We start from the raw sequence: 23260 nt of genomic DNA, 5'->3' as shown, positions 1-23260 counted from the left end.
ATGTCAGCCCTGCTAATAAACACATCAGATTTCAATCTCAGCCATGGGATCGCTTTATCCTCCCCGCGCTCCCGGCTCCAAAGGCAATTTTACCTCCAGCCAGCTCAGCCTCCTCCCTGCCCAGGCACCCGGGACCGGCCTCGGGGCTTCGGGGGCTCTTTGTGCTGCCCTGCCGGGGCTCGGGCACACGGGCTGGCCCCGGGGAGCTGCGGGGCTTTGGGGGGCAGGCAGCACATCCATCGGGGTATTGGTTACCTGCCATCTTATCTGCGCTCCCAAAGACAAAGGCACAGTTAAAACATTTTCGAGCAGCCTTCATAGCGTATTCACATGTTATCTAACCCATTAAACCAGAGCCTTATCAGATAATCAAAGCCATTAAGCCCTGAAGCTGCTGCGACTTTGGGTGCGGGGATGGGAAACGCTCCTTCCGCCAGGCCCGGACCCCCGGGAAGGGGCTGGATCCCCCCGGGATGGGGCTGGATCCCCCCTGGAATGGGCTGGATCCCCCCGGGATGGGGCTGGATCCTCCTGGACAGGAGCTGGATCCCCCCTGGATGGGCTGCATCCCCCCGGGATGGGGCTGGATCCCCCCGGGATGGGGCTGGATCCCCCTGGGATGGGGCTGGATCCCCCCGAGATGAGCTGAATCCCCCTGGACAGGGGCTGGATCTCCCCGGGATGGGCTGGATCTCCCCGGGATGGGCTGGATCTCCCCGGGATGGGCTGGATCCCCACGGGATGGGCTGGATCCCCCCGGGATGGGCTGGATCCCCATGGGACGGGGCTGGATCCCCCCGGAATGGGCTGGATCCCCCCGGGATGAGCTGGATCCCCCAGGATGGGGTTGGATCCCCCCGGGATGGGCTGGATCCCCCCGGGATGGGGCTAGATCCCCCAGGGATGGGGGCTGGATCCCCCCGGAATGGGCTGGATCCCCCCGGGATGGGCTGGATCCCCCCGAGATGAGCTGAATCCCCCCGGGATGGGGCTGGATCCCCCTGGGATGGGCTGGATCCCCCCGAGATGAGCTGAATCCCCACGGGATGGGGCTGGATCCCCCCCAAGATGAGCTGAATCTCCACGGGATGGGCTGGATCCCCCCGGGATGGGGCTAGATCCCCCAGGATGGGGTTGGATCCCCCGGGACGGGGCTGGATCCCCCCAGGACGGGGCTGGATCCCCACGGGATGAGCTGAATCCCCCCGGGATGGGCTGGATCCCCCAGGATGGGGCTGGATCCCCCCGGGATGGGCTGGATCCCCACGGGACACCCCCAGCAGCTCCCGGCTCCAGCGGGGGGGCACACGGCCGGGGTTTGGGGTGCATCCCGCTGATGCTGTGGTGTCTCCCCGCACAGACGAGCTGGCTCTGGAGGTGCGGGATGGGCAGAGACGGGTGCGGAGCCGCCGGAGCCTCCCCGAGGGCTTCTGCTGGGGCCCCTTCCCGGGCAGCATCCACAGCGAGCCGGCATCGCCGCGCCACGGCGACACGGTAAGGAGCACCCCAGGGCACGGTGCCGGGGCAAGGGCCCAGGAAACGAACTCCTCGGGAAGAGAAGTCCCTGGGGGCTGCTCAGCCCTGGGAGTCTCCTGGGCTGGGGTTTCCCTGCCAGCCGAGGGCGGTCCCGGTTGCCATCCCCTCTGCACAGGCTGCTCGGTGGCACCTGTCTCCTCACAGAGGAGGTGGGATCTGCCTTTCCCACCCCGGATTTGCTCCCTGGGACTCTGCTGGTGTCTGGAAAGCAGCAGCAGCCGTGGGGAAGGTGCAGGAGAGGAGCACTGAGGGGACACCAAGGGGCTGGTCGCTGTTGGTGCCATCACTGGGGGAGCAGCAGAGGAGGGAGGTGGCCCTGAGTGTGACTCTGGGTGTTTTGAGGCTCTGGATCCTCCATCCCAGCCACGTCCTTCCCTCCACATCCCCCCCGAGCTGCACACAGGCAGCTCCAGCCCAGGATCCTCCAGCCCTGGCTCCATCCCCACCTCTTCCTCCTCCTCCTCCTCTCTCCTTTGCTCTTTTTTTTTTCTTTTCTTTTTTTTTTTGAGCTCAGGCCCGTTTATCTTTGCTGAATTAAATCCTTGATTAACCCTTATCTGCCCAGTTTGGCTCCCTATCTCCCGCTTGGCGCCGTGTGTCCAGACACCCTGTACAGGATGATTGATTTCCCCAAGATATGCGCAGCTTTTTTTCTGATACTTCATTTATTGTCTAAATATTTTTGCTCCCATTTCAGCAGCTCCCTTATCGAGCCCGGCTGATGATTCCCAGCCCTGCTCTCCTCTGCCACTCTCCTCCCTCCCTATCTGTGCTCAGGGAAGGGAGGAAGGAATTGCAGCCCCATCCCTGATAGGGGCTGTCACCCTCAGGTCCCTTCCTCTTTGTTGCTGGCGGTGGTGGGGGGGGTGCAGGGGGTCTCCCCCAAATCCTGCCTGGCTCTGCTCTTCGTCTCCGTGTGGGAGGTGATCCCAGCCTGGGGTTTTGGTGGGAGCACTGGGTGGCTTTAATGTTCCCTGATGTGGAGCACCCATCTGCTGAGCGAGGAGAAAGAACAGGAGGGAAAAGAGCAGCAGGAGGAGGAGGAAGATGCCCACTGATCCCACAGGGCTCCCCCAAAAAATCCTTGGGGAATTTTTTCCACACCTCGGGAGGGTGTGGAAAGGCCCTGGCAGACAGCTCAGGGTGCCAGGGGAAGGTGAAGCCCCTCCGGGACCGTCCCCCGAGCCCGTCCGTGCCGTGTCCCCCCGGGCCGGGCCGGGGCCGTGCGGATGCGCGTCCCGGCGGATGCGGAGCGGGTCGGGTTTCGATGGTTATCGCCGGTGTGCGGCGAGACAGCGACCTCTTTGTTCCTGGAGAACAAGGAAGGGCTTCACGCCGGGCTGGGGCCGCCGCGGGGAGCCCGGGGGGCACCCGGGGGTGCTGGGAGCACCTTGGGGTGCTGCGGGGTCCCGGGCAGCCCCTCCATCCAGGGGTACCCGCAGGTGTCCCCATGCCGGGAGCAGAATTCCCAAGGAATCCTCCTCTCCCCGAGGGGGCTCTGCCCATGTGGTGCCAGCAGTGCCCATCCCTGGGGGGGTGCAGGGGGTCCCAAAGCCCCCAGCCCCATTTCCCGTGTCCACAGGGGCAGGGGGTGTTCCCTCACCACCATGAGAGGGGCACACGCCTGTGCCAGTGTCACACCCGTGTGTCACACCTGTGTGCCAGAGTGTCACACCCCTGTGCCAGTGTGTCACACATGTGCCAGTGTCACACACATGTGCCAGAGTGTCACACATGTGCCAGTGTCACACCCCTGTGCCAGTGTCACACCCTGTGCCAGTGTGTCACACATGTGCCAGTGTCACACACATGTGCCAGTGTCACACACGTGTGTGGGGGGCTTTATCACGCTGCCAGCACTCGGCTCCTGGCAGTGATAAGACCCCAACTGGCTGCCACTGTCAGGCTGAGTTGGAGGGGTTGGAAATATTGGGATGGATAATTAGATTTCATATCGTTACTGCAGCAGCCATCGGAGGATCAGGGAGATTAATTTCCCCCCCCTGTGCTCATTAATATTCATTAGAATGCGGGGAGGCTGAGCTGAGAGTGCTGTGCCCCCCTGGCAGCCCCTCAGTGTGACCCCAGCCCGTTTTGGGGAGTGCTGTGCCCCCCTGGCAGCCCCTCAGTGTGACCCCAGCCCGTTTTGGGGAGTGCTGTGCCCCCCTGGCAGCCCCTCGGTGTGACCCCGGTGCTGACCCCTGTCCCTGCCCCACAGAGTCCCCCCCTGACGCTGGTGCTGGGGGACGAGAGCTGCTGGCTGTCCCTGCTGCCCCTCGTGCCTGGAGAGCCCGATGCCAACGCTGTCATCTACAGGAAGGGTTGGTACTGGGGGCAGGGGGGTGGGAAGGGTCCCCATCCCTGTCCCCTGTCCCAGAGTCTGCTCCCCCTGTCCCACTGCTGGCTTGTCCCTGTCCCAGCTTCCCTGGGTGGCTGCAGCCAGTGGGGCTGGGGAGGGGCACAGCAGGGATGGGCACGGGGATAGGAGCAAGGATGGTGTAAGGATGGCACAGGGATGGTGTAAGGATGGCACAGGGATGGTGTAAGGATGGCACAGGGATGGATGCAGGGATGGGCACAGGGATGGTGTAAGGATGGGCACAGGGATGGGCACAGAGATGGTTGTAAAGATGGGCACAAAGGTTCAGGGATGGGCACCAGGATTGGCAGAAGGGTGAGTGCAGAGATGGGTGTAAAGATGGATGGATGTAGGGATGGGTGCAGAGATGGGCACAGGGATGGGGGCAGGGATGTCACAGGGATGGATGAAGAGATGGGCACAGGAATGGGTACAGGGATGGGCACAGGAATGTCACAGGGATGGATGAAGAGATGGGCACAGGGATGGATGTAGGGAAGGGCACAGGGATGGGTGCCAGGATGGATGCAGGGATGGGCACAGAAATGTCACAGGGATGGATGCAGAGATCACCCAGGGATCTCACAGGGATGGGTGCAGGGATGGGCACAGGGATGGATGCAGAGATGGGCACAGGGATATCGCAGAGATGGATGTAGGGATGGGCGCAGGGATGTCACAGGGATCTCACAGGGATGGGCGCAGGGATGTCACAGGGATGGATGCAGAGATCGCCCAGGCATGTCGCAGGGATGGGCACTGGGATATGGATACTGTGGGATGTGTGCAGAGAAGGGCACAAGCCGCTCGGCGGGGCTCAGCGCGGGCACACACCGCCATCTCCAGGCCATGGCCGGCACCGCGGGGACAGGGCGGGACAGGGCCGGCCGGGCGGGTGGCAGCGCGGGCTGCGGCCATCCCCATCCCGCTCACGCTGTCCCCTCGCCGCTGTCCCCTCTGCAGACGAAGCCCTGTGGTGCCGCACGACGCGAGCGCTGCGGGAGGACGAGCCCCTGAGCGCCTTGGTGGTGGCAGAGCCACCAGCTGTCCCCAAGCACGGCGTGAAAGCGGAGCCCGCGGAGTCCCCGTACCCGGCGGCGCTGCACTCGGACATCCAGCTGCTGCCACAGCAGGCCGGCATGGCCGCCATCCTGGCCACCGCCGTGGTCAACAGTGAGGCTGGGGACACGCGGGGAGGGACAGGCAGGGACACGCGGGGAGGGACCTACAAGGAGGGACACACAGGGACATGTGGGGAGGGACAGGCAGGGACACGCGGGGTGGGACGCGCAGGGAGGGACAGGCAGGGACACATGGGGAGGGACACATGGGGAGGGACAAGACAGGGAGGGACACATGGAGAGGGACACACAGGGACACGTGGTGAGGGACACATGGGAAGGGACACGCAGAGAGGGACACATGAGGAGGAACAAGACAGGCAGGGACACATGAGAAGGAACAGGCAGGGACACATAGGGAGTGACACGCTGGGAGGGACATGCAGGGACACACAGGGAGGGACACACAGGGAGGGACAGGCAGGGACACACAGGGAGGGACATGCAGCAAGGGACACATGGGGAGGGACACACAGAGAGGGACACATGGGGAAGGACAAGACAGGGAGGGACGTATGGGAAGGGACACGCAGAGAGGGACACATGGGAAGGGACACATGGGGGGGGACAGGCAGAGAGGGACACATGGGGAGGGACAGGCAGGGACACATGGGAAGGGACACATGGGAAGGGACACGCAGAGAGAGACACATGGGGAGGGACACGCAGGGAGGGACACGCAGGGACACACAGGGAGGGACATGCAGCAACACATGGGGAGTAACACACTGGGAGGGACACGTGGAGAGGGTCACGTAGCACCACAGCCCTGTTGGGGCTCCCCAGCCCATCCCACAGCGATGTCCCAGTCCCCAGGCTGTCCCACAGCGATGTCCCAGTCCCCAGCCCATCCCACAGCGATGTCCCAGTCCCCAGGCTGTCCCACAGCGATGTCCCTGTCCCCAGCCCGTCCCACAGCGATGTCCCTGTCCCCAGCCCGTCCCACAGCGATGTCCCTGTCCCCTGCTCTCCACAGAGGACGTGTTCCCGTGCAAGGACTGCGGGATCTGGTACCGCAGCGAGCGCAACCTGCAGGCCCACCTGATGTACTACTGTGCCAGCCGGCAGAGCGCCGGCGCCGGCTCCCCCGCCCTGGAGGAGAAGCCCAAGGAGACGTACCCCAACGAGAGGGTCTGCCCCTTCCCACAGTGCAAGAAGAGCTGTCCCAGTGCCAGCTCCCTGGAGATCCACATGCGGAGCCACAGCGGTATGGCACGGCATGGCATGGCACTTGTCATCTGGAGGCTTGGGGTGGCAGCATGGTGACCAGTTAGAGAGGCTGAGCCCAGCTGAGCTGCTGGAGGGGCAGGGAGGATGCAGGGCTGCAGCACACTGGGCAGTGGGTGAGGTTCTCCCTGGCTGGTTTGGCACTGCTCACTTGTAGGTCTTCCCCCATCTCAGACCTCTAGAGACAGAGGGAGTTGGCCCTGTGGGTGTCCCCACAGTCCCTGTCCCCCTCCCCTGAGTGTCTGTCTGTCCGGCAGGAGAGCGGCCGTTTGTCTGCCTGATCTGCCTGTCCGCCTTCACCACCAAGGCCAACTGTGAGCGGCACCTGAAGGTGCACACGGACACCCTGAACGGTGAGTGTCCCACGGGGACAGCCCTGTCCCATCCCGGGATGGCCACTGTCCTTCCGCCCTGCCCGCTCAGCCCGGTGCCCTGTCCCCTCAGGTGTCTGCCACAGCTGTGGCTTCATCTCCACCACGAGGGACATCCTGTACAGCCACCTGGTCACCAACCACATGATCTGCCAGCCGGGCTCCAAGGGCGAGGTGTTCTCACCTGGATCAGCCCTTCCTGCTGCCAAACCCCTCGCTCCTGGTGAGTCCTGGGGCTGTGCCATGGGGGACACGGGATGGCATTGTCACCAAGAGCTTGTCCCCAGCTGGGACCGGTGGTGGGAAGGGAAGTGGGGATGAGACAGTGCCAGGACGTTGGGAATGGGGAACAGAGCAGGATCCCTGTGCCAGAGGTGTTGGGAACAGGACATGGCAAGCATCCCTGTGCCAGGATGTGTGGAACAGGGAATGGGGTGAGGACCCTGCCCTGGGGGGTGTCAGTACTGGGGGGACAGGGCAGCACCCCTGTGCAGGGGGATGAGGCAGAGGGGCATCCCAGAGGGGCATCCCTGGACCATTCCCTGTGCCGGGGCTGCCGGTGACGCTGTCACCTCTGTCCCCCTGCAGGGCTGAGCCAGCCGAACAACACGTCCCTGCGGAAGTGCAGCCTGGGCACGTTCCTGCCCGAGGCACTGCCAGCCCTGCCGCAGCACGTGGTGCTGCCCGGCCCCGACACCGCACCGGCACCGCCCGCCTCGCCCCCCGACCCCAGGGCCGGCAAGCTCTCCCCCCCAGCCCAGCCGCAGAACGGGGAAGGCCCTTCATCGGCATCCTCCTCCTCTTCATCCTCCTCCACGTCCGGCGAGCCCGTGCGCGTCAAGGAGGAGCCGGCCGGCAGCCCGGCCAGCGAGGCGGAGGCGCCGAGGAGCGGGGAGGGGGCCGGCAGCCCCGACGCCGGCTCCCGCACCTCGTCCCCCCGCAGCCTGTCCTCGGCCAAGGTCAAGTCGGAGCTGGCCAGCCCCACGCCGGGCTCCAGCCCCGTGCCCAGCGAGCCGGGGACGGGCACGGCCGGCGGCACCGTCTTCCTCCCGCAGTACGTGTTCGGCCACGAGGCCGCCGTGGTGCCGCAGGCCTCGGAGATCCTGGCCAAGATGTCGGAGCTGGTGCACAACCGGCTGAAGCAGGGCCACGGGGCCGGCGCGGTGCCGCCCGCCATCTACACGGGCACGCCGGTGCCCAAGGGGGCCACCTGCTTCGAGTGCGAGATCACCTTCAACAACATCAACAACTACTACGTGCACAAGCGCCTGTACTGCTCCAGCCGGCATCTGGCCGAGGACAGCCCCCCCGGGGCACGCAAGCTCAAAGCCCCCCCCGGGGCGCCCAAGGGTCCCCTCACCCCGGGGACGCTGCTGTCCCCTCCGGCGGGCAACGGGCAGGGCCCGGCAGCGGGGGACGGGGACACCGGCCGGGATCCCACCCCGCCGGCCGCCACGCTGGAGGGCAAGGCTGAAGAGGGGGGCACCAAAGCGGGGTCCCCCGAGGCGGAGGGGGGGTCGGGGCGGTGCAGCGAGGACAGCCAGAGCCCCGGCAGCTCGGAGGGGGACGAGGACCCCAGCAAGACGCTGTGCGAGGCGTGCAACATCCGCTTCAGCCGCCACGAGACCTACGTGGTGCACAAGCGCTTCTACTGCGCCTCCCGGCACGACCCCCCCCTGCGCCGCCCCGCCGCCCCCAAAGTGCCCTTCCTGCCGCAGCCCCTGCGCACCCGCAAGCGCCGCAAGCTCTACGAGATCCACGGTGCCGCTCGGCGCCCCGCAGAACCCCCTCCAGCCCCGGAGCCCCCGCCCGCCGAGCCGCCCGTGCCAGCCCCTGAACCCCGCGCCAGCCCCGACGCCGAGGGTCCCATCGACCTGAGCAAGAAGCCGCGGTGGCAGAGCGAGCTGGCACCGGCACCGGTACCGGCAGCGGCCCCGCTGCTGCCCCTGGCCGACTACCACGAGTGCACCGCGTGCCGCATCAGCTTCAACAGCCTGGACGCGTACCTGGCGCACAAGAAGTACCAGTGCCCGGCCACGCCGCTGCAGCCCCGCACCCTGGAGCACCTGCAGAAGATGAAGGGGGCCATGGCCGCCCCCCTCAAGGGCCGGCTCAGCCCCGGCAGCCCCGGCGAGGGGGACCCCGAAGGAGGGGTGCGGCTGAGAGCGGCCCCGGCGGGGAGCCCCGGCATCCCCTACCCCGGGGCGGACTCGCTGCAGCGTCACCCCAAGGGTTCCCTGCCACCGCCGGGGGCCAAGGGTCCCCTCGCCGCCTGTCCCTACTGTCCCCTCAACGGGGCCATCAAGGGCGACCTCCTGGAGCACTTCCGAAACGCCCACGGGCTCTTCGTGGCCAAGCCGGGGCTCCCGGACGCGCTGGCCCCCGGTGCCAGCAGGACGCCCGAGCCCCCGCTGCCCGCCGCGTCCCCTCCGCGTGCCCCCCGCCTCCGCCGGGACAGCCTCACTGCCAAGGAGGGCAGGGACAGCCCCCGGCCCCCCGGCTCCCCCCGGGCCCCCGCCTCGCCCGGAGCCCCCGAGGGACTGCGGGAAGCCGCCCGCAAGCCCCCCACGCCCCCCGCCTACACGGACAGGGGCGTGCAGACCCCCCCGGCCAAGGCTGTGCCCGGCCCGGTGCCCAACGGCAACCACAGGTACTGTCGCCTCTGCAACATCAAGTTCAGCAGCCTGTCCACCTTCATCGCCCACAAGAAGTATTACTGCTCCTCCCACGCCGCCGAGCACGTCAAGTAACCCCCCCAGAGCCCCCCACCACCGCTGGAGGGGCTGGGGGATGGAGCCGGTGCCTGACACCCACCCTGTGCAGGGGTTGGGGTGATGGAGGACCCCCCCAGGAGGCTCCACCGGGGCAGCTTCAGCATCTGGAGCCCCAAAGTTCACCCGGGTTGGGGGTGAGGACACTGGGGGTGGGGATCAGCCCCCACCTGTGCCCCAGGGGAAACTGAGGCAGGAGGACTGTGCATGGCCCTGCCCTGGGGGCTGCAGGGGGCTTCTCCCCGTAAACACTGCGGGGCTGGGGTGGGGGTGTGGGGGGCACAGGCGTGGCCCCAGCCCCCCAGGAAATCTGGGGGTGCCCCCACCTCAGAGCAGACCCTGCACGGAGGCAGCCCTGGGAGCGAGGCTGGAGCTGCCCTGGGAACTGTGTGTATAAGTGTGTACAGAAATAAATATGTCTGCTAAACTCCTGTGTAGGGTGGGGGACACTGCGGGGGCTGGCACGGCCACCGGCACCCCCAGGGGCCGGGCCTTGGGGACATCGGGTGTGTACAGCCAGGGGTGACAGCAGGGGGAGGACACGATGTCCCCAAGCTGTCCCCAGTGCCCCCCGGGTGGCACCTTCAGCAGCCCGGGGAGGTCGCACATCTGTGCCATGGGGCAAAGTCCTGCTCCCAGATGGGGCTCAGCTGGTGCTGATGGCTCATTAATTATCAAGCTCATTAAGCCCCACAGCGCTGGGTGGGGCTCACCCAGCCACAGGAGCAGTCCCTGCCCTGCAGCTCCAGAGCCTGCCGTGGGTGCCCAGGTGAGTGTGGCTCGGGTCACCCCACAGGGTGACAGGGGAGGATGGCCCTAAGGACCCCCAGGGTATGGCTTCTCACCTCCCCACAGCTCATCCCAGTATTCCCAGTATTCCCAGTCCAGCACCTGCCCGCAGGGGGTTGATCCCCTCCCTCCCACTCTCTCTGGCAGAGGTGCTGCTTCAGGATCATTCTGGGGACAGTCCCCAAGGGCCAGGTCACTGAGTGTGCCCCTAGCTCTGTTTGTTTCCCAGCTGGTATCCCTGGAGCTGCTGGGCCCTTGGGATGCCCCTGGACCTGGCCAGGCCAGCCCCAGCACCCGGGGTTGTGCAAGGCTGGGGTGGGCACAGGGACTGCCCCTGCCCAGGGCTGCCAACGGGGCTGGGGCCCCCAGGGAGCAGAACAGCCCCTCGTGTCCCTCCCTCTGTGCCAGCCCTGCACAGTCAGGGGCATAGGGAGATCTCTCATCCCTTTAAAGGGAGCAAGGACAGGCACAGTGCCAGCTGCCACAGGCCAGGGGTTTGGGGTTGGGCACCCACTGTTGTGGGTGCCTGCAGTGCCAGGGGAGCCTCGGCTCTGTGCCAGGGGGTGGGAGCCAGGCTGTGCTGCCAGGGAGGAGGAGGATGAAGGCAGCAGCTCCCCTGGGGAAGCGCTTGCGACAGGTTCCCTCCTCGCACCTCTTACACCACCAGCTCAGGGTGCCAAGCAGCACAAGGGCTGCGTGTCCTGGGTGTCCCCCCCGCAAAGACCACACAAAACGCAGCTGAATTCAGGAGAACTTTACTTAAATAAATATATTTACAGAGCAGCAGCGATTCCAGAGCAGATTTGGCCACACTCAGCTGGCGGAGTGCAAGGACAGGCTGTGCCAGGCACCGTGGCAGCCTCTGCCCAGGCATTGACCTAGCGGGGTGCTGGACCCCCGAGGGTTGGGGGGACAGCAGAGAGGACAGGCCAGGCCAGCCAGCCTCACTGTGACATCTTCTTGTAGGGCAGGGCAGGGAGGCTGCAGGGCAGGAGGTTCTGAAGGGGCAGCGGGCTCTTCTCCTCTTCCTTCTGCTCCTCCTCGGTGGCATCCAGGAGCTGCTGCATGTAGCACGAGGTGCCCAGCAGGACGTGGCCCGTGGCCTGCATGGTGAACAGCGCCCAGCGCAGGGCTTCCCTAGGCAGGGAGAAAGGGGTCAGCGTGCCACAGGAGGGCTGGGCAGAGTCCCTGTCCCCAGTGTCCCCAGCACTCACTTCACCAGGCGCCGGGCCCCGTAGCAGCGCAGGTCGTAGGACATGCTGTAGGTGCCATACAGGGTGGCTTTGACGTTGAGGCAGCCCAGGTCCTTCGGGTGGGTCTTGTACAGGTCGAAGGTGACGCAGGCGACGTCGATCCTGCGCGGGGGCTTGCGGGACAGGCTCATCTGGTAGCCACGTGTCTGCGGAAGAGCGGCACCGCGGTCACCCGCTGCTCCCCACCCTCCCAATGCCACCTCCAGCGTGGCACAGACGGGACAAACCAGCCTCTCAGGGGTCCCCTCACCTTGGGGGCAGTCCAGGTCTGCCCCTTGCTCAGGGCCATCAGGGCCGTGCCCTCCTCCAGGGTCCGGAAGAAGGACTCAGTCTCCACGGCCGTGCCGTCCTCATCCAGCACCAGCGCGATGGGCGCGGGCAGGGCCAGGGCGCTCTGGGCCTGCGGAGGGGCTGGGGGTCAGCAGGGCTGGGGACAGGCCCTGGACGGGCAGACAGAGCCCGCACAGACAGACAGACCTGGCTCAGCAGCTCGGCGAGGCTCGGGGCCATGACGCCCTTGCGCAGGCTGCGGTCCCAGTTGCACACGCGGTAGGGCCGGGGCGGCGGGGCTGGACCCGCCAGCAGCTGCTGGGTCATGGAGGCGCTGGCCGAGACACATCTGGGAAAGGGACACGGGGATTGGGGTGTTCTGAGAGCCAGCAGGACACCATGGCAGCGCCAGCACCCAGGGAGGGCTCTGGGGGATGTCCCCCATGCTGGGGACAGCAGCTCCACGGCACTTACTTGGACACGGGGGCAGCCAGGCGCTGGCTCAGGGACTTGGCGTAGTCCATGTTCCAGGGAATACGGAGCAGCCTGCGGGGAGGAAGGACAGTGGTTCTTGTCAGCTCAAGATCTGCTCCCACCAGCACGTCCAACTCCGCTCCAGGGGTTCTTCCGCTGCTGTCTGCTCCGGGAGATCTCCCCTCTGCGATCCCAGTGACAGAATTGAGCCTGAGCTCTGTCACCGCTGCCTTTACAGGGGCTGGTCCTGCCCTTTGGCCGGGGCCAGGCCAGCGGTGGCCGCCCGGCCAGAGTCCCCTGCCAGCGGGACTCTTGCGTAAAGGGACACGTGGGAGCCTGAGTCAGCGCTGGAGCAAAGGTGAGACACCAGCCCCGGGCTCCGGGAAACCGGGAGAGTGCAGCCGGGGCTTTGGGGTCACCCACGGGAGCACCCCCAGCCCTGCTGCTCCTGGCGCATCTGCAGCCAGGATCCTCACGGGGGCCCGCGGAGCTCCCATCTCCTCACCTCCAGGGAACGCCAGCTCTTCTCCCGAGGATCACGCCCTCATGTAGCGCCTCTCCTGCCTTTATGTACCTGTCACACAGGCTCCTCCCCGGGGCGCACCCGCCTGCCCGGCCGGGCCCAATGGGGTCGGCTCCGGCTGAGGGGGCACCGGGAACTGGGCAGGGAGAGGGAGCCCGGCGGCTCCGGCTGAGGGGGCACCGGGAACTGGGCAGCCCCGGCTGAGGGGGACCAGGAACCGGGCAGCCCCGGCTGAGGGGGCACCGGGAGCCGGGCAGCTCTGGCTTGAGGGGGCACCGGGAGCCGGGCGGCTCCGGCTGAGGGGGAGAGGGAGCCGGGCAGGGACCAGGAACCGGGCAGCCCCGGCTGAGGGGGCACCGGGAACCGGGCGGCCCCGGCTGAGGGGGCACCGGGAGCCCGGCGGCCCCGGCTGGGTCAGGGCAGGCTGACAGGGATCCCTCAATCCCTGCAGTGTTCCCATGGTGTCACAGGACGGTGCCAGACCGTTCCCAGCCGTGCCCAGCCGCAGGAGGAGCAGCGGTGGCCGCGCACCGAACCACGAGAGGCTCCCCGTGAACACGAGGCACAGCCTGTGCCCGGGGAGGGTGGCAGAGCCCTGGCACGGCTGCCCGGGGCTGCGGGGTCTGCTGTCTGGAGCCGTCCCAAACCCAGCTGGACGTGTCCCTGTGCCACCCGCCCCAGGTGTCCCTGTGCCACCCGCCCCAGGTGTCCCTGCCAGAGCTCCCTTCCACCCCAAGCATCCCCCGATCCTGCGGCGCGCGGGTGCCCCGTCCCGGTGCGTGGGTGCGACCCGGGCACATCTGGAGCCTGGCAGCTCCCTACCGCTCTGCGTGCACGCCTGCACACACCTGTGCTCAGGTGTTCGCGCGTCCACCTGTGCGCGCACACCTGCGCTCCGCCCTTGCCGTGCGCGGCCCCTTTAAGACGGGGGCGGGGGGAGCAGAGCGCGCGCTCCCCTCCCTTCGCGCCGCCGGGGAGGGGGGGGGCGCCGTCGCGCGCGGATGACGTCACGCCATGGCCGCCCTGCGCCGCCGCGAGTAGAGGCCGCTCCGCCGCCCCGTCCCGCGCTGCCGCCGCGAGCGCGGGGCGGGGGCGGCACCGGAGAGCGGGGCACAGGGGCAGCCCCGGGGAGCGGCGCGGGAGAGCGGAGGGGAGGGCCCGGCGGGGCTCGGAGGGGGGTCGGGGCTCGGCCGGGGCGCGCTGGGGGTCGGGCGGGCGCGGAAATGAATGAATTCCCCCGTTCGGCCGGGACTGTGAATGGGAACGGGCGGCCCCGGGCTCGGGGCGAGCGGAGGGGTGCGGGTGGCTGTGACTGTCCCCCTCGGCAGGCAGGGGGAGCAGGGACAGCGCCAGCAGCCGCGGCCCGGGGGCGCAGCAGGAGAGCCCCGCCTGGCAGGAGAGCCTCGGAGGTGAGGGGGCACCGCGGGGACAGTGCCACTCTGCCTCGGCAGGCCCGGCTGGGCTTGCTTTGGCACTGTGGGGTCAGTCCTGGCGTGGGCTTGGGGTTTGTCACCTGTGGGGTCAGTCCTGCCGTGGGCTTGGGGTTTGTCACCCATGGGCTCAGTCCTGAGTGGGTTTGGAGTTTTTCACCTGCACGGTCAGTTCTGAATGGGTTTGGGGTTTGTCACCTGTGGGGTCAGTCCTGGCTTGGGCTTGGGGTTTGTGACCCATGGGCTCAGTCCTGGGTGGGTTTGGAGTTTTTCACCTGCAGGGTCAGTTCTGAATGGGTTTGGGGTTTGTCACCTGTGGGGTCAGTCCTGGCTTGGGCTTGGGGTTTGTGACCCATGGGCTCAGTCCTGGGTGGGTTTGGAGTTTTTCACCTGCAGGGTCAGTTCTGAATGGGTTTGGGGTTTGCCACCTGCAGAGTCAGTTTTCGGGTGGGTTTGGGGTTTGTCACTCATGGGGTCAGTTCTGAATAGGTTTGGGGTCCATCACCTTTGGTGTCGGCTCTCAGGTGGATTTGGGATCCATCTCCTGTGGGGTCAGCCCTCAGGTGGGTTTGGGGTCCATCATGTGCAGGGTCAGTCCTGGGTGGGTTTGGGGTTTGTCACTCAGAGTTTAGGGCCCATCACCTTTGGGGTCAGCTCTGAATGGATTTGGGGTCCATCAGCTATGGGGTCAGCTCTGAATGGATTTGGGGTCCATCACCTTTGGGGTCAGCCCTCAGCTGAGTCTCCTCAGAGCTGCAGCAAGGACAGCACCTCCAGGCTGTGAATTCTCTCTTCCTAAGGTTTGCCTGGATCCAGGGAGAGGGTCCCAGTTTATCAGGACAGCTCTTTGCCAAACTGCTGATCCCAAATCAGCCTTTTGAGTGGGATTATCCCAAATCCTGCTGCATCCAGGTATGGCCCTGTGCTGGTCTCTTCCTGAGAGCTCACACTCAGCATTTGCTGGGGCAGAGCTGCAGGAGGGAGCTGTGGGAACATCAGCTGTGCTGGGAGAACAATCTGGATTTGTGCCCACCACAAATCCATGGGGAACATTCCCCCTTGGAGCTCTCTGAGCCCTGCTTCAGAGCCACTCCTGGAAATGCCTCTCAGCACCAAAGTGACCCCTCAGGGCAGCTGAGCTTGGGGCATTGAGGGGTGCAGAGTTCCCTGGGCACCCTGCACCTCAGAGCTCCCCAGGGATGGCAGGGAAATGAGGGTTTGGGTTCATTAGCCCTGTTAGCAGCTGGAATTGCAGCCAGGGCAGGCCTGCACACGGGTTCATCCTCTCAGGGTTCCGTGTTTCCCCTCTCCTGGATCCTGAGGAACTGATTTCCTGCTCTCACTGCTCTTCCATGTTTTTCCCCATGTTGGTTGCTGCCTTGCTTTCTGCTCTGCCTCTGCTTTTGCAGTTCTTTGTTCCCTGGGTCTGTGTGCTGCCCTTGTCTCCTCAGCTGTGCTGGCAGTGCTGTCCCTGTGCTCAGCTCCCTCGTGGCTCCTGCCACCCTGCTCCAGCTCTGCTTCCACCCCTGGCTTCCATGGTCCTGCCTCACAGCAGCCCTTTGGCTTTTAGGAAGGGCATTTTACCCTTTTATCCCAAAGATTTCAGCCTGAAGGGAAAAGGGAAGGGAGCAAAAGAGGAAGCTTTGTGCTGTGACCACCCCCAGGGCTGCCAGGGGCACAGAAATTGGGAATGCACTTGGTTCTTCATATCATGAAAATTTATAGGATTTTAAGGCTCAAACTGATGGCTCTGCCCAGCTCCAGGTTTCTGTAGGAACTCATTTCCTGCCTGGAATTTCTTTTTTAATTTTGCACCTTTTGTGCTCAGCTCCCTCGTGGTTCCTGCCACCCTGCTCCAGCTCTGCTTCCACCCCTGGCTTCCATGGTCCTGCCTCACAGCAGCCCTTTGGCTTTTAGGAAGGGCATTTTATCCTTTGATCCCAAGATTTCAACCTGAAGGAAAAAGTTTCCTCTCTTTTTCCCTTCCCTTTGTCCTGTGACCTCTCCCAGGGCTGCCAGGGGGACAGAAATTGGGAATGCACTTGGTTCTTCATATCCATGAAAATTTATAGGATTTTAAGGCTCAAACTGATGGCTCTGCCCAGCTCCAGGTTTCTGTAGGAACTCATTTCCTGCCTGGAATTTATTTTTAAATTTTGCACCTTTTGTGCTGTTTAATTAACAACAGAGAAGAAATTGTGCCTGATTTTGATTTTTGGGTAAAAATTCCTGCTCTGACTCCTCCGGCCTTGTGAATCAACTGACAAAAATGTGAGGTTCATTTATTTTATTTTATATAAAATAAATTTTATTTGTTTTATATAAAATGGACAGATTTTATTTAAAATGTATCCTGGCAAGGTGGAAGTGGAGTTTTAAAGGCAACTTAAGTAGCAGAGGACTTTTCTCTGCCTGCCTTTAGTGCTGTGCAAGGCTGCTTAATCCCAGTGCTTTAAGTTCAAAAATCTTGGATGTCATTAAGCTTTGATAAAAATATCTTATAAAGGAAGTGAAGCAGCTGAGTTTAAATTTCTGTAGCATGTCCACAAATTTCTCCTGCCCTTTTTAGGAGGGAAATGTGTAATTTGAAATGCTTCTAAGGAGGCTTGGGAGGCTTTAGTAGAACAAATTGGCTCTGTCCTGGTGCACTCAGGCAAGGTGAGGATGGCCAGGTAGGGGGAGCATCTCTGCCCCACCTTGTGCAAGCCGTGGGACTCTGATAAATTCAGGAGCAGCTCATCCTTCATTCCCTAATTTGAGATACTCCAGAGCCCAGGCTGTGAAACTTCCAAGTCACTGATGTGTTGTGGAGCTGGAAGCTCCTCACTCCTGGGAAATTCTGCTGCCACATCCTCAGTTTCTTCCCTGAGAAGCTGTGACCTGCTTTGATGAGGCTTTCAGCTCACTGAGCTGTGCCCAAATCATTCAAAAACCAGGGAAAACCCCTTTTTCTTGTCTAAAAATGACATTTATTGGTTGCATTTGCTCCCTGTGGCAAGGCTGGTCCAGCTCATTTAGCCTGGGAGCAGGAGAGGTTTGAGAGCCTGGATGGAATTCCCAGTGCCTTGTGCTGCCTCACACACTCAGGAAAGGAATATTTGACACACTTGGAGCAGAAGGAGCTGGTTTTGGAACAGAAATAATTGTGCAGCTGGGACCAAAGGCAGCTTTGCCCGAATTTTGCAGATTTTTCAAGATAAAAGGCTGCTCAGTGAGAGGCATTAATGCCTCTTGCCTGAGCTGCAAGTCAAACAAGCTTATCTGGGGCTTAGGAGAGTTAATTTTTTGCTTTTAGAACTGGTTTTGAACTAGGAAGAAACTGGCTTAGTTTTAAGGCACAAAAAAAGGCCAAGTTTATGGTGAGGGAGAGATGAACCTGGGGGTTTCTGCTCTGCCACTTCTGTCACTGCTGCTTGATTTAAAGGACTTCCATGGAGCTAATTTTTCTCAGTTTTTTGTGATTTTTGTCTTTATGTTTCCCTAAAGGACAGCAGAAAGCAATTTGAAACACCCCAAATGTACAAAAACCCCAACCAACCCCTAAAAACACCTCAAAAAGCCCCAAAAAACTTGCAGGATTTCAGAGATCTGGGATAAATTGTGATTTGCAGATTAAAAAACCCTCTCCAGAAAAACCTCTCACAATTCCAGAGGTTTGGGATAAATTGTGGTTTGCAGATATAAAAACCATCTCAAAAAAACCCCAAACCTTTGCAGAATTAAAAAACTTTAGAATAAATTGATTTGCAGATTAAGACAACACTTAAAACTGGAATTAAACTTGCTGTCCTATTCCATCATCAGGCAGTTTTCCTTTTAATTTCCAGCTCCCAAATTTTTTTTCCTGCTGCTGATTTTACCTTTGGACATCTGGGCTTTGTTTTGGGACAGTTCCATGCAGGGTAAGATTGCTGCCAAAATCTGCTTTGTTGGTTTTGGGAAATCTTGGAGCAACAACCCAATCCCTGAATCCTAGGAATTACACCCCAAAAAACCTTCCCTGCCTGGATTTTGTGAGCCCTTCTCCCTTGGGCCATCATTTATTGTGTTTCTTATCATTTCTACTGATGGAAATTAATAGGAAATGATTACAACTGCTGGATGCTCTGGATTTTATAAAAGCTGCTGTGCAGGTCAGTGTTTTGTATTTCAGTGTTTTATATTCCTCACCATCACAACATATTTGTTTCCTCCCATCCCTCTAAAGGTCTCCATGTCAAGCACAAAAAGCCATTTGCTTCACTTAAATACCTTTTTTTAATTCTTTTTTTGGTGCTGCTTATTTGCAAGAAAACAGAAAACAAATTTCCTGAGTCCACGTGGCCCTGGCATATTTTATATTTCTGGTGGCCTCTCTGGGGTGACCTTTGTGTTCACTCAGAGTCACTTCTCAGGCACTTGGGCAATTAAAATCCCCTCTCTGAACTGGCCCTTAAAGGCAATCATGATTTGTGCAGGAATTTCTGAGCTCAGCATCAGGCTTGATGTGCTCAGTGAGGAGATCATTTGTTCAGCTGCATCCTGGGGAGCTGCTCAGAGCTGCTGTCAGCAGCAGGCAACTTCTGGCTTTTCCTTTGGGTTTGACCTTGTCAGGGAAATCAGAACTTTGCTGGTGAGCCAGAACCAGCTTCAGTGTGCAGAGGAAGAGGAGGATGAAGCTCAAAATGTGGATTTTCTGCTGCTCTGGGCCCTGCTGATCTGAGATCATCTCGTGTTTATCAATGACCTGATAGCAGCAGGGCCCCGAGGGCTTGGGAGAGCTCAGTCAGCCCTAAAATACAGCTTAAGGTGCTTCTGGGAGTGGTTTGAATTTATTTTCTGGTTTTAACTCCTCTGCAGACCTCCCACAGAATAAGGAGCAGCATTTTCTGGAGAGGGACTTTGATCTTGGGAGTTTGCAGCAAAATCTGTTCATTACCAAAAGATTTTGGGGGTTCAGGTGCTGGGAAGGCTCAGTTTGCTTTACTTGGGGCAGTTTTTGGTGGGTCTGTTTGGCTTTTTGATGGGAAATCACCTTTCCTGTGCAAAACCAGTTGGACAAACTGGGGAAAGTGTCAGGAAAAGGTGAAATAGCAGCTTAATAAAAGATTAGTAAACTCTGATTTCATGATGGATTGCTGGGTGTGTTTCAAGGAGCAACCAGAGTCTGACATTTGTAGCATTTCTGCTCCAAGGGTTTTTAAATAACAGGTGAAACTCTGCTCATTTATGCCATGGGTTTGTGGCAGCACTAAATGAACTTGCAGAGACATGGGGCACATTAAAATCAAGATGATTTGTAATTCTGTGGCTTTTTTAAGGGTATTTAGAGCTTTTGTGTGGATGTGACCTGGTCAGCTTAGCCAGCTCCAGTCAGGCACTTCTTTAATTTATGGGATTTTTGTTTCTGGAGTGAAAGAAATTAATGTATGGCCCAGGTTTTTTCCCTGCTTGCACTCTGCCCTTTTCTGATGTATTCCTTGGCTTTATTCTCAGCAGACATGGCATTTTTCATTTAGACATCTTCTAGGAAGGTCTCCATGCAGGCAGCTGGATCTGCTGCTTTGAAAGAATTTTGAGGTCTTTACTGAGGGTTCTGCCCCCTCAGGTGAGACCCCAGCCCTGGGCCAGCCCAGGGAGGAGCTGGAGCTGCTGGAGAGAGCCCAGAGGAGGCTCCAGGGGGATCAGGGGATGGAGCAGCTCTGCTGGGAGGAAGGCTGGGATTGTTCACCCGGAGAGGAGAAGCTTGGGGGTGACCTCAGTGTGGCCTTGCAGGGCCTGAGGGAGCTGCAGGAAACTTGGAGAAGGATTTTGGACAAGGGATGGGGACAGGACACAGGGAATGGCCTCAGGCTGAAGGAAGGCAGGGACAGATGGGATATTGGGAAGGGATTCCTCCCTGGGAGGATGCTGAGGCCCTGGCACAGGTGCCCAGAGCAGCTGTGGCTGCCCCTGGATCCCTGGCAGTGCCCAAGGCCAGGCTGGATGGGGTTTGGGGCACTCTGGGATAGTGGAAGGTGTCCCTGCCATGGCAGGGGTGGAATGGGATCTTTGTGATCCCTTCCAACCCAAACCAATCTGGGACTCCATGAAATTCCAACCTCAAGCTCTGTCCTTGTCTGTGAAGGGCAGCACGCTCCAGTCTGGGGCAATATTGGAATCACTTCTTTGTGCAGTTTAAACTCTGAATTTCCCTCTTGAGGGATCTATGGGGAGCCTTATTCCTGAATTTATGGCATCCCAGAGTGGTTTGGGGTGCAGGGGACCTTAAAGCTCCTGTCCCTCCAAATGTCTGCCATGGGCAGGGCTGCCCCTCACTGGGTTGGGTTCCTCAGGGCCCCATCCAGCCTGGCTTTCCAGGAGCCCCAGGAACCTTTCCTTAGGAAGCAGAGCACAGGAGAAGGAGCCCTCAGAGTGAAGTTTCCCTTTTTGCCCAGTTTGCTGCCATAACCAGAGCTGTTCTCTGCCCCACAGACTCGCCGGGACTGATGGACGTTTCCGACAGCCCGGAGCCAAACCCCTGCTCTCCTGAGGAAGAGGACCAGCAGCTTTCTGATGAGGAGGTCCTGAAGGAGAGCGGCTCAGAGCGGGAACTCGATGGGGAGGGTGGCCAGGGGAGCCTCCTGGGCGAGGAGGAGGAGGCAGGCAGGGCCCTGAGCCGGGGCGAGGAGGAGAACCACTCCGACGAGGAGGATCGGCTGAGCGAGGCCAAGTCGCAGGAATCCGACACCAACGAGCAGGGCGTGGAGCTGAAGAGCCCCCAGCCCCACAAGGGGGAGGAGGAAGACAGGACAAACGACCTGGAAGTGTCCTCTGTCACCAGGGAGCTGGATGAGCACGAGCTGGACTATGATGAGGAGGTTCCTGAGGAACCCAGTGCTGCTGCTGTGGAGGAGGACGGGGAGAAAGCTGCTGGGGAGGATGATGAGGAAGAGGAGAAAGGAGATGATGCCCCTGATGATGAGAAGAAATCCAGCAGCAAAAGTGATGATGAGAAGGATGGGCAGGATCCCCTCAAGGAGAAGAAGAAAGAAGAGGATGATGGGGAGATTGATGATGGAGAAATCGATGTAAGTAGGATGTGGGCAGAGCCCTGGGGCGGTTCAGAGCTGGTTGCTTCTCCCACTACAATTCCTTCCTCCTCCTGGTGGGAATGTCCATGTCCCTGGTGTGCAGGGAGCCCTCTTCCCTGGAGGTAAGGCCAGAGCATGGAGCAGGCCCTGCTCCATGGACCAAATCTTTGTGCCAGAGCCATCAAAATGAGCTTTGTTCCCTCTCACTGTGGGGAGGCTCCAGTGCTGTAAGAAACTGCCCTTCCTCAGCTCCAGGGGGACTTGGGAGTGATGCTGACAGCAAATCCCATAGATTGGGTGGCCAGGAGCTGTTCAGATTGAGGGGCTGGTGCTGGGGGTGGTTGTGCTGCTCAAAGCATGATCCTGGGCTGTTCCTGGACTCCAGCAGCATCTGGGTGCATGGAAGGGGAATGAAGGTGCTGGGATTTCTGGAAAATACCCAAGGCATGGTTTGGGGATGGGGTCGGGGATGTGCAGTGTTTCACAGCCCTGAACCAACCAAGATACTCAGAAAAATCCAAAGTGGGATTTAGTTGCAGGTGGGGATTAGGGAAAATCTCACCTTTAGCCATGGTTGTGTTCAGCAGGGAGCTCTGCAGAGCAGCAGCTGTTTTGTGCAGCAATTTCCTCCTTTTCCATGAAGAAAAAAGGGCAGAGTAATTCCAGTAAAACCCCTGCCATGGGGTTGGAAGTGCATCCCAGTGGTGGGACTGTAAGGAGAAGTTGCTGGTGCAGAGCACCTGGGCTGGCTCCCCATTGCAGAATTGCAGCTGCACAGCTGGGCTGGGGTTGGGACTGTCCTGGGGACAGGCAGGGAAGCACTGGGGTGGGCTGGGGTCACTGCTGGGGCTCCTCAGCTGAGCAGGGGAGATGCTCTGTCCTTCCTGCCCCATTCCTGTGGGTCTGACCTGGCCACAGGAGCCTGGGAAGCTCCTGGAGCCTCACTGCACTCACCCTTCTCCCTTTTCTCTAAAGAATCCTATTTTGTGTGGTTATTACTCTTCATCATTCATTGACAAGTTGAATTGCTTTCAGCAATGACATAGTTTTTCTCCCTCGTGCCCATCCTGGCAGGTGATTTTGTTCAGCACGTGTTTTCCAAAGGATTTTTGTATTCCTGAATCAGTAAGAAGGAATTCCAGTATGTTATGGGCAGAAAAAAAAATTCCTGGAGTCCTGACTCCATGCCTGCTCCTTGATTAAAATATGAATGCTCTCCTTTGGAGCCTGAGGCATTCTTGGGAGCTCTCCTCACAAAGCAGGAGATGAATCTGTACCCTGGTTTTCATACATTAACTCATAACAGCATTCTCAGCTGCCTGATTCCAAGGAGACCTCCCAGAAATAAATACTTCCCCTTTTGTTCCTGACTTCACACGGCTCTTTTGAAAGCAGCAGAGTGGAGCTGGTTCTCCCATTCATGCAGCACTGAAAGCCAGCCCCAGCTTTGGGGGAAACTTCAAGCTCTGCATTTTCTTCTGCTTTCAGCCTCCTGGCGTGGAGGGAGGGGGATATTAATGCAAATTTTAATTGGGATGTAAGTGCAGGCTTTTAAATCCATTGCTGTTGAGGAGAGCTGTGTCTGTGGCTGGCTCAGGAGTGCAGCAGGAGAGGCTCTCCACCCTCCTCTCTGTGCTCCTGTGTTTGTCTACAGCCAAGGCATGGCTTTTTCCTCCTCCCCAGCTGCTCGGTGGATCAAAAGGGAGAATTTTCCTCATCTTTTCCTCCCAGAGAATGGCTGTTGCCAGGCAGAGGGGAGGCCCATCCAGGTGCTCCCTCTTGACATGTTTCACGTGCTGAAAACAGGGAAAGGGAGGCAGAGAGAGGGAAATGCAGGATAAACCTTTAGGATAAAACCCTGATTTCCTGGCCAGGTACCTGTGACACCTCTCTGGTCATTGTACCTTTGCCTCCTGCATCCCCAGCTCCTTTCAGCTGCTTTGGGCTTTCCAAGTGCAGCCTAACAAAGCTGGGGAAGGGGATTTTCTCTTGGAGAAAGGAGAAAATGCTGGTATTTGAAAGTTCCAAGAACTTTTCTTCTGGAAGTGTTTCATGGTTGTTATTTCTTCGTCTTGGAGCAACCT

General features: G+C 60.4%; 3 protein-coding genes across 13 annotated transcripts in view; 2 read left to right on the top strand and 1 right to left on the bottom strand.

The window, feature by feature from the left end:
- The window catches only part of ZFPM1 (zinc finger protein, FOG family member 1), a 36048-nt gene extending 26236 nt beyond the window's left edge, over nucleotides 1-9812 (top strand). For all 7 annotated transcript variants that reach the window (XM_039696437.1, XM_039696434.1, XM_039696432.1 and 4 more), the window contains 7 exons: nucleotides 1361-1494; nucleotides 3755-3857; nucleotides 4859-5068; nucleotides 5993-6223; nucleotides 6501-6596; nucleotides 6688-6837; nucleotides 7203-9812. In XM_039696437.1, coding sequence (XP_039552371.1) covers nucleotides 1361-1494; nucleotides 3755-3857; nucleotides 4859-5068; nucleotides 5993-6223; nucleotides 6501-6596; nucleotides 6688-6837; nucleotides 7203-9364 — 3086 coding nt within the window. In that variant the 3' untranslated portion in view covers nucleotides 9365-9812. The remainder of the gene's footprint in view (nucleotides 1-1360; nucleotides 1495-3754; nucleotides 3858-4858; nucleotides 5069-5992; nucleotides 6224-6500; nucleotides 6597-6687; nucleotides 6838-7202) is intronic.
- Nucleotides 9813-10913: 1101 nt separating this feature from the next.
- Nucleotides 10914-13625, bottom strand: CIDEC (cell death inducing DFFA like effector c). Of its 2 annotated transcripts, none has more exons than XM_039696443.1 (6): nucleotides 13543-13625; nucleotides 12172-12243; nucleotides 11905-12046; nucleotides 11678-11827; nucleotides 11389-11573; nucleotides 10914-11311 (listed from the first exon to the last, which is right to left on the bottom strand). In XM_039696443.1, exons 2-6 carry the CDS (start codon nucleotides 12219-12221, stop codon nucleotides 11119-11121), a joined length of 720 nt encoding a protein of 239 aa, XP_039552377.1. In that variant the 5' UTR covers nucleotides 12222-12243; nucleotides 13543-13625; the 3' UTR covers nucleotides 10914-11118. The 2 variants fall into 2 exon arrangements, with proteins under 2 accessions (XP_039552377.1, XP_039552378.1); XM_039696444.1 differs by lacking the exon at nucleotides 13543-13625 and adding an exon at nucleotides 12677-12738.
- A 227-nt stretch (nucleotides 13626-13852) lies between these two features.
- ZC3H18 (zinc finger CCCH-type containing 18) overlaps nucleotides 13853-23260 on the top strand; it is a 46392-nt gene continuing 36984 nt past the window's right edge. Inside the window, exons 1-3 of one of the 4 annotated variants that reach the window (XM_039696441.1) lie at nucleotides 13853-14103; nucleotides 14925-15036; nucleotides 20578-21173. In XM_039696441.1, the coding sequence (XP_039552375.1) occupies nucleotides 20592-21173 (582 nt within the window). In that variant the 5' untranslated portion in view covers nucleotides 13853-14103; nucleotides 14925-15036; nucleotides 20578-20591. Of the gene's footprint in view, nucleotides 14104-14924; nucleotides 15037-17982; nucleotides 18027-20577; nucleotides 21174-23260 lie in introns of those variants that run through there. The other 3 variants (XM_039696442.1, XM_039696440.1, XM_039696439.1) reach the window with 3 other exon arrangements.

The sequence above is a fragment of the Passer montanus genome, unplaced genomic scaffold (genome assembly GCF_014805655.1).
Source record: "Passer montanus isolate IOZ18808 unplaced genomic scaffold, ASM1480565v1 scaffold98, whole genome shotgun sequence".
Taxonomy (NCBI): domain Eukaryota; kingdom Metazoa; phylum Chordata; class Aves; order Passeriformes; family Passeridae; genus Passer; species Passer montanus.
Note: the sequence above shows the minus strand (reverse complement) of the source record. Positions and strands in the feature narration are given on the sequence as shown.